Source organism: Nannobrachium achirus (assembly GCF_963921795.1).
Source record: "Nannobrachium achirus genome assembly, chromosome: 11".
Taxonomy (NCBI): Eukaryota; Metazoa; Chordata; class Actinopteri; order Myctophiformes; family Myctophidae; genus Nannobrachium; species Nannobrachium achirus.
In genome coordinates, this window is record NC_137820.1 from 52859458 (window position 1) to 52869684 (window position 10227).

Genomic DNA, 10227 nt, shown 5'->3' on the forward strand with positions numbered 1-10227 from the left:
TGTAGTCTGTTCACTGTGTGACAAAGCTCACTGTTGTGTCTCATCTATCATAAACCTAAAGCCTAGGGCTCATGTGGTTAAAATGCACATTGATGTGAGATGTCTAGCTGGACATACCGTAGTCTCTTTATTTATACTGGTAATCGACATGTCGATCTTCAAAGCCATCACAGTCGTGATCGACTGTTCACCGCGCACGTTCATTTATTTAATTCAATTATAGTTGCCGACGTCGTGGCTGGCTGGCAGCCTTTATGAAAGACGCCCAAAGAGAATTATTGAAAGTCTATTGGCTCAGGCACATAGGCAGCCGTAGGCTACTACCGGCTACTACACGGCACGCCCAAGCTCATTCTGTCTGTGTCTGTGTTGTTCGTGTGGAAAGCCTGGTGATGCGAGGTTATTTATAGATAGATAGATGGATACCTTTATTATCCCAAGGGGGAAATTCAGTTGTCCAGTTGTAGCACAGCAGTATACAGTTATTTACAAAGTTACAGAGAAGTAAGAAAAAAGATTGATAAGAGGAAAAAAACAAGAGGGGGTGAATAATATATAAGTATATATACATAAAGTGTCTTACAAAAAGAGACCGTAGCAGTCAATGCTAGTTAGTGCAACAAGTATCTCACTGTCATTGTTTAGTACCCTAATGGGACCGTGAAAGACCCATTGGTTCCGCGATTTTTTTCAAATGACGGACCCGAACCGGGTGGGACCCGTGAAATTGTGTCCCTCTGTTTTAATTAGTACATTTATACATATATATTTTAAACGCTGTTTTGTTTATCTGTTGTGTTGTCCTGTGTTTTTGGCTGTAGATCGTCCAGTCCAAGGATGACTTGGATGTTGTTTTCTCCAGCCCATCCAGAGGACCCGCAGCCCCCCAGCGACCCGAGCAGGAAGGAAGCCCCCAGCCCCGGACGCAGACGGTGAGGAGCTCTGCTTAATGTATACGTGGTCATACCATTACCATGGTCCATCCATCCAGTAACACTTCCAGAGAGCTGCAGACTTCCCTTCCCTGGGCAACATTATTAGCCAGCTCATGCTCCTCTAGTGGGACATGCCCAAGAGACCTCCCAAGGGCTCAGCATTGATTGATCGAATACTTTATTAACACGTTTTTTTTATAGTACAATTAGTACGGTTACATTTATGCTAAATGGATAACACTAATGTCCCGGCCAGATTGGGTACATTTTCGCCAGCTCCATTTAGGATCAGATCCAATTTTAATTGGTTCCATTTCAGACCGTATCCAATCATTATTCTTTCGGTCATGACCCACACTCTATGACCATAGGTGAGAGTTACCCACACTCTATGATGTGAGAGTTAGAACCATGATTGCCAAGAGCTTTGCAGTGACTGCAATACCGCTCCTGCTACTTTCATTCACTATGGTTATTCGGTTGTGGCTGTCAACACATCCCAATCAAAAGCACAATTTATACTCCATTGTGGCCGTTTTAAATTGTAGCCAATCTATGAGCTTACACTACGTCGTTGTGTGCTTGCAGATCGGCCATTTTCGGAGTGTGACACTCCGAAAATCATGCTTTTAATTCGGACGTGTTGACCGACAAACCTGAATAACCATAGTGCAAAATATAAAGCCTACTGGCCAAACTATTTTAATACAGGATAGATGTTTTTTTTATATTATTTTACATACTTTTTTACCTCAAAATTGATTCTGATATGGTTCTACTAAAACCTTATTTATTTTTAACCATTGTATAATTTGAAACATAGATAGATCTTTCTGTGTGATATGATGAAAAATAAGGAACACTAAATACTAAAACGTGTAAAACGGTACATAAAACAATTTATTATGTTGTACGTGGAGGCATTATTATTATTTTGTTACCCTTCCATGGGTGGGAAAGTCAAACAAATGAGGGAGCTTGGTGAAATAGTGAAGATTGCAGTTGATTGCAAGTTTAGTCCTTGGTCTTAACAGTTCCAACCGCTGTATTTTGGTTCTCCATAATGGGCATAATATGGCCATGTTGTACTTAAGCAATATTACAGGAGAGGGTGTGGGATAACTGAATAATTTGCACGACAGTGATGCGGTCAGGAACGAGCCGTAGGCGAGTTCCGCCGAGCATCACTGGGGTGATTTCATTGTAATTAAGATATTCGATAGGAATTTGTAATTTTTTAATGCCATATTTAGCTACTCTGTCCCTGAACGTCACATGAAAACCACTAGCATAGGCTGCCTAGCCGCGGCGGCTAGCATAGTGTGGGGAGAGAGGAGCGCTTGCGGTCTTTCGTGACCAACGCAGCTGATTTCTTTACTTGATGAGAGACCGTGCATCTGTGCTCGTTATATGCACGGTTGGAGAGCCTGTTTTCCATTGAGAGCCCGACTACCTGTTGTATAATTTGGAATAAAACACCTAACTACCTGTTAGGGGTCCCGCCTGTGACCCCAAGAATGTGGCACCCTGTCCTTTGAGGCCCTATGCACTGTGTGTACTGAATGGAGAGAGAAGGATGGGCTGCTGACGGGGCTGTTCTGTGTTCGTGCAACCAGCACCAAGATGGCCTTGAACTTGTTTGGACTCCGCAGCTGGCCACGCTAACGAGCTCTTATCTTCTATCTGTCAACATGAGATATGACATTCTGGGGGAGAGCGGGTTTCCCAGAGACTTCTAAAACGAGAGCGGACACTCCCCAATCTCGCATGAATAGGGGAGTCCTAGCCTGACCTTGACTGTCTGATTTTGCAAAGATGTGCGTGTTAGTGCATGTACGTGCATGTACGCGTGACAGCGTGTGTGTGCTAAAATATGTTCTGTGTGTAAATCACGCCAAGTGTGACGCGACGGACCTCTGTATAAAGGAGACTGCTCCGTGTCTCCTGTCTGATTCTGAAGAGTGTGTTTGGAGTTGTTGCAGCTATCTCCAGCCCCTTCGGGGGCTGGAAGGATCCTACCTTTTGTACTCAGTGCAATTTTTGGACTTTGTTTGCAGTTCCTGTCTATCTACTTAGAGAGTTTTGACTCTGTTTTTAGTTAAGTACACATACTGTACTTCTTTATAATTTTCATTGCCAATTATTGTATTGGTGATTTATAATTTGTAACTGTTTTCATTCACTAAAGCTTTTCATTCACTTTTGCTTGGTGTCTGTCTGAATTCATTTTCTAGAGTTTACAACTTTTAAGGTTTTGACTTTTTAACTTCCCTTCGGGGAAGTTCCGCTTCCATGGGAAAGAGGTGTTAGCACCCCAGGGCACTCAAAGCAACTTCTGGCTGTTGGAGCTGAGTTAGACTTTTGGTAAGAATCAACAAGTATATTTTCTTAATTTAAAAGTCTTTCACCTTCTCAGTGACTGACACTGCGCGTGCAGGTGTCAGTTGGGTATGCTTGGCAGACAATAAAATACAAATTCCCAACCCTAACCGGACGGACAGTTTGTCCGCAGTGGGCTCTTTTGTATTAAATAAGTCAAGCTGCTTTTCTCCATAAAACAGTCCCTGGGAGAAAGCTACAAGGTAACAGTTTCACACTTTATATTGTCTTTGTGGTTTTGGCATTCTCCATCCAGACCTATGGTCTACATTTCTCAAGAAAGGTGCAATATTCTTGGTCTATAAAATAAAGTCGCTGTAGATAGTAATAATATTCACCAGTTAAAGAGGGTTTCATAGACAGTTCAGTCTTTATTCAGAGAAAGTTGTATTCGTACAGTAATAGGTGCATATACAGTAATAGTAGGTTTATACAAATGAGAAAGGTTATAACACCTGTTTGTGTTAACTTAAAGGTATAGTGTAGTGTTAGTGACAGTGTTTATTAAAAAGAGATCTGGTAACTTTGTGGGCCTAGCAAACCTACGGAGGGTTCCGGGCGGCTTAGAGGAGTGCTTAAAAAGGTGAAAGGGCATTCAGTAGCTCCAAGCTCATTACATGGCGTCCCTGGGTGGACATTGATTGATTATTGATTATTGATTAGTAATTGATTAATTAAATTCGTGTCCACCGCCACATAAAGAATAGCCGAGAGACCCTTGGAATATAGTTATTACTACGGAAGTAAAGGATAGTTAATATTATCAAGGCTTAAGTGTTTTTATTCACAAAACTCCCCAGAGCGTCGGAGATTTTGAACAGAGTGAAGTGGAGGTCTGTAAGCGCAGCAGACGGCCAGTATCGGTAAAAACAACTCCATCAGGAACTAGATAAAATAGCAGTTGAGAACATCTAATAATATTATAACGACTTTGCGACCAACCTAAGTTATTTGGGCATGGACTCCGCCAATCCCACCGCCGCAGACAACGCTCCCTCGGGAGCGGTCGGCGGGGCGAGCCCACATCGGCTCAGCTTAGGTTGGAGAACTCGGTAATAGTACATATTGACCAAGTTCGCAAGACCAGGTGAGCACTGAGAAATGGCCGAAGCTTCGGGTAGTACACCCTTAGTTAGGGATGGAGAGGTTGCGCCAGGCATGGGGCAGGTAACTGTTGGTTCTCGTAAGGAGATGCCCTTTGCTTTGGAGTGCGCCAGACAAAAAGTGTTGATCTGTGTAGCGCCAGGACGGTCCCCAGCCTCTGGGGACAGTGGAGTTGGAAAGAGTGCCAGCGCCTGGTTAGGCGTATCCGATGGAGCGGTGAAGTTGGCCAGGGAAGGCTTCATGAAAGCCTCTCCTTCGCCCTGGTGGCGAGGCCTTTACCTTTGGGCCCAAGGAGGGACCCAGGGGATGTTGAGCATTGGTGTGCCCGGAGTGCTACGTCCTGAATGGACTGTGCATCGTCCTGGCAGCCTATCCTGTTATGACCGCTGAAGCTGTGGTCAGATGTTCTTGCTCATGGTTTGGCATTGCCCTGGCCGAATGCAAATGCCAGAGGGGGTGTTAGGGGTCCTGACTGTGACCCCAAGAATATGGCCCCCTGTCCTTTGAAACCATATGCACTATATGTACTGCATAGAAGGAGAAACACGACCAGATCATTCGCCGGTGGGACATGGAAGATGACGTCCTCTTCGGTACAGACCCTGCGGAGCCTGGCTTGCTCGCTGAGGACCCGCCGGAGGAGAACCGGAGTGGCTCTGTCACTCCGGCACCTATGGATGAGCCTGTTGAGCTTCCTGGACCCTCTGATGGGGTCTGGGAGTTAGCAATCATGCCTGCATTAGAGTCTCTGTCTGACGATGAGGACTCTAATATGCCAAGACTGCAGTTTATGGCACCAATGGCCATAAACTCAGAGCTGATGATCTTAAGTTCCCCCAGAATTGGGAGGAGATCGTGGGTATCCGGAGAGGACACCTGCCCCGGAGGGAGCCGTTCATGATGCCCCCCTGGGATGACTACTGGGTGATGAAAGCCGCTTCCATCAAGACGTCTGTGATCCTCACACACCTGGTCGGAGACAACTTGCGCTCCATCAACCCCGCCTGTGTGTCCATCTTTAAAGTCACGGAGGAACAGGTGCGTTCCCAGCACGGCATGGTGTGGGCTACCGTCGAGACACAGGCGGCTGGCCAGAACCGTTTCGGCTGTCTGGGGGCTGTTTTAGGACCCCGGATGATCTGAGGGAAGTTGGAGGAGCCCCAACTTGGGATTCGGAAGATCGCCCGAGACACTTCACTCTACCCACCTGACTCCATGGTGGCTGCGGATGAGAGGATCCAGGGTGCCAGAGGGGGTGTTAGGGGTCCCGCCTGTGACCCCAAGAATGTGGCACCCTGTCCTTTGAGGCCCTATGCACTGTGTGTACTGAATGGAGAGAGAAGGATGGGCTGCTGACGGGGCTGTTCTGTGTTCGTGCAACCAGCACCAAGATGGCCTTGAACTTGTTTGGACTCCGCAGCTGGCCACGCTAACGAGCTCTTATCTTCTATCTGTCAACATGAGATATGACATTCTGGGGGAGAGCGGGTTTCCCAGAGACTTCTAAAACGAGAGCGGACACTCCCCAATCTCGCATGAATAGGGGAGTCCTAGCCTGACCTTGACTGTCTGATTTTGCAAAGATGTGCGTGTTAGTGCATGTACGTGCATGTACGCGTGACAGCGTGTGTGTGCTAAAATATGTTCTGTGTGTAAATCACGCCAAGTGTGACGCGACGGACCTCTGTATAAAGGAGACTGCTCCGTGTCTCCTGTCTGATTCTGAAGAGTGTGTTTGGAGTTGTTGCAGCTATCTCCAGCCCCTTCGGGGGCTGGAAGGATCCTACCTTTTGTACTCAGTGCAATTTTTGGACTTTGTTTGCAGTTCCTGTCTATCTACTTAGAGAGTTTTGACTCTGTTTTTAGTTAAGTACACATACTGTACTTCTTTATAATTTTCATTGCCAATTATTGTATTGGTGATTTATAATTTGTAACTGTTTTCATTCACTAAAGCTTTTCATTCACTTTTGCTTGGTGTCTGTCTGAATTCATTTTCTAGAGTTTACAACTTTTAAGGTTTTGACTTTTTAACTTCCCTTCGGGGAAGTTCCGCTTCCATGGGAAAGAGGTGTTAGCACCCCAGGGCACTCAAAGCAACTTCTGGCTGTTGGAGCTGAGTTAGACTTTTGGTAAGAATCAACAAGTATATTTTCTTAATTTAAAAGTCTTTCACCTTCTCAGTGACTGACACTGCGCGTGCAGGTGTCAGTTGGGTATGCTTGGCAGACAATAAAATACAAATTCCCAACCCTAACCGGACGGACAGTTTGTCCGCAGTGGGCTCTTTTGTATTAAATAAGTCAAGCTGCTTTTCTCCATAAAACAGTCCCTGGGAGAAAGCTACAAGGTAACAGTTTCACACTTTATATTGTCTTTGTGGTTTTGGCATTCTCCATCCAGACCTATGGTCTACATTTCTCAAGAAAGGTGCAATATTCTTGGTCTATAAAATAAAGTCGCTGTAGATAGTAATAATATTCACCAGTTAAAGAGGGTTTCATAGACAGTTCAGTCTTTATTCAGAGAAAGTTGTATTCGTACAGTAATAGGTGCATATACAGTAATAGTAGGTTTATACAAATGAGAAAGGTTATAACACCTGTTTGTGTTAACTTAAAGGTATAGTGTAGTGTTAGTGACAGTGTTTATTAAAAAGAGATCTGGTAACTTTGTGGGCCTAGCAAACCTACGGAGGGTTCCGGGCGGCTTAGAGGAGTGCTTAAAAAGGTGAAAGGGCATTCAGTAGCTCCAAGCTCATTACACTACCGTTTAAGTCGACCTCAGAGACGAGCTCAAACTCTACAGTATGATCCAAATGACAATCCTGTAGGCCGATGACTATTTGTTTTAGACCACTTATACTGTAGAATACTCTTTCAGGTTGTGTCTTATGATCTCACAGTTGAATTGTCAGACTGCGAGGCTCAGTATTGGTCATCATACATCATGTCATTACGGTAATGTTAGGTTGTGTGTTCATTGTTTTGAAAGAGTGAAGGATGTGTCTATGTGAGGGGATGTATTTAAGAGGTGAAGCATTTTTCATGCATTTCTTGACCTTGAAAGACGCACACGCACATGTGCACATGCACACACATACAGTATATATTTTAGAGGTTTGGTGTAGAGGGGGGAAAAGAGCACTCTTAAGTACAGAGTGAAAGGTCAAGTTTATTAAGTATTGACGGTTCAAGTGGTTACATATCTGATAACACAAATTGACATGAATCCAAAATACACTGATGATTGTGTTGTCAAACGATGAAACTATATGGAATCTGGGGGTCCCTGCTTCATCTTCATTCATTTACATCGGATTTCCGCTTCAACTCCAAGACCTGTCATCTGCAGAAGTTCTCAGATGACACTGTGGTGGTCAGCCAGATCTCGGGTGACTACACGGCTGAGCAGCATGGTGTGGTAAGGGACTTTGTGCAGTGGAGCAAGGCTAACCACCTTAGGCTCAACGCGAGCAAGACCAAGGAGGTGGTGGTGGACTTCCGCACTTCCAAGAGAGTTACCCCGGTGCCAATCACTATAAATGGAGAGGTGGTGGAGTTTGTGGACAACTACAAATTCCTAGGAGTGCACCTTAACAGTTCACTGGACTGGTCGGACAACTCGGAGGCGATTCACAGCAAGGGAAAAAGCAGGCTGTTCTTCCTGAGAAGACTGAGATCGTTTGGTGTGTGCAATAGGATGCTACAGATGTTCTACCAGTCTGTCATGGCAAGTGTCCTCTTTTTTGGAATAACCTGCTGGGGTGGCAACTGGCAACAACAGAGCGGGTGACACCTTTAACCTAAACAGACTGGAGAGGAAAGCGGACTCTGTTGTTGGGTCCTCTTTGCAGGGGGTGGAGGAAGTAGCCAGAGTGCGAACAGCTAGGAAAATGGACTCCATCTTGAAGAACTCCTCCCACCCCCTCCACCTTGAGATCTTCAGTTACTGGAGTAAGAGAGGAAATGACCGATTTGCCTACCCAGGACAGAGATGCGAGAGACTTGGAAAGTCTTTTGTACCAGCTGCTCTCAAGCTTTACAACGAGACACACAGCGGTCGATTGACGAGGACTACCTTCCTAAACTAGGACGATGACGGTAGCCTTTTTTTAATTTATTTTTACTGGAACTATAGTTGCACTGACTCTGACCTCTAAGGACCTACCGAGGAGGGTGCTCTTGTGTGTCTTACTGCGTCACCCTTTCTTGTTTTTCTTTATTTTTCTAGTTCTTTTTTTATCGCACTGACTTTTTGGACACTGCACTATTAGTTTGTGTTAGTAATTTTGAGTATTTTGCTTGTGTTTGACATGACGGTGAGGTACTTGCACTAACTAGCATTGACTGTTATGGTCACTTTGATTTGGGCACTGTATTATATTGATAGTGGTGCTTAAGGACACTTTATGTATATATATATATATATATATATATATATATATATATATATATATATATATATATATATATATATATATATATATTTGTTCCCTTTCTTGATGTACTTTTCTCTTTACTGTACTCTGTTCTTGTTTTTCTTTTATCTTTTTCATACTTCTCTGTAACTTTGTAAATAACCTTATACTGCTGTGCTGCCTCTGGGCAACTGATTTTCCCCCTTGGGATAATATCTATCTATCTATCATCTCTCTCTCAGCTAAGGGGTCGTTGGCCTGAAAACGTTGAAGACCCCTGGTCTAGATATTATACTAACCTAGTGTATATCCTCTGTGTGTTCCACCCTCCAGCCCAGCAGCAGCCGTCCCTCCAGCCGAGGCCCCGCCCAAAGCGCCTCAGACCGCCGGCAGGCCCCGCGCCCCGCCAAGTCGCAGCTCCCCGTCCCCAGCAGCAGGGGGCAGCAGCCACGAGCCAGCAGCAGCAGCAGTAGTATTAGTGGTATTGGTATTAGTGGTAGCAGTAGTCAGACCACGCTGTCCAACAGAACCAGCAGCAGAACTGAGTCCAGCAGCAAAACAAGGCAGGTCCCGTCCAGTAGCAACCATCAGCACCACCATCGCAACAACAACAACCACCCCGTCAACGGGAACAGCCAACCTCACGAGGACATCTGGGTCCTACACCGAGACCTGCATGAAAACAGCATCAACAACAACAAGTAGACATCTTCCTCACTCCTCCCGCCCCCGTCCTCTCCCCCCTCCTCCCAGGACTCCGCTGTGAACCCCCCTCCCCCCATCCCATGTTGTAAAGATTAGGTTTATGATGACCTTTGAGTATTTGTACTTGTTATGTGTACTCGTTACACTGTACTACAGTTGTGTACTTGGGGACCATAGTTTTATTCTATAACAGTATTGAAGTAATGAACGTTTGGATTATTTTATTTTTTTCAAGAGGAATTGGCAGGGAATTGTAATAGACGAGAGGAGGGGTTTACACGCTCCAGTGGCTTCATTAACTTGTGTATTAACCTATAGAACAGCGGTGCACTCTGAACGCACAAGTACGCTCAGTGAAAGTGTTTGCAACTTGAACTGTGCTTGCTAGGGTAAGTGCACAACACAATAGAGGTACATGCAGTGGTGGAAAAAGTACTCACATTTCCTACTTAAAGAGGTGGTGCCATAGTTTTGTACTTTTTCTGTTTTGTATGCGTCTGTGAAGATAACATTACTCTAACAGACCACCGGGTGGGGTTATAATGTGCAGATTTGTCTTCCCTGTGTATTTTTGTTTACTTCCTGAAAGCTGAAAGCCTGAGTCAAAAGGCCCAGTCGGGGAAAAAAAACAGATTTAATGACATCATATACTCATCCCCTCCCCTTTTACCGTTCACCCAAATC

The 10227-nt window shown here is 45.0% G+C and overlaps 1 protein-coding gene across 1 annotated transcript in view; it reads left to right on the forward strand.

Moving 5' to 3' along the window:
* cttnbp2 (cortactin binding protein 2) overlaps positions 1–9606 on the forward strand; it is a gene marked incomplete at its 5' end in the record, with an annotated part of 117652 nt that extends 108046 nt beyond the window's left edge. The window contains 4 exons of the mRNA XM_080737177.1: positions 822–932; positions 4954–5130; positions 5259–5477; positions 9172–9606. Coding sequence (XP_080593303.1) covers positions 822–932; positions 4954–5130; positions 5259–5477; positions 9172–9543 — 879 coding nt within the window. The 3' untranslated portion in view covers positions 9544–9606. The remainder of the gene's footprint in view (positions 1–821; positions 933–4953; positions 5131–5258; positions 5478–9171) is intronic.
* Positions 9607–10227: the final 621 nt, after the last annotated feature.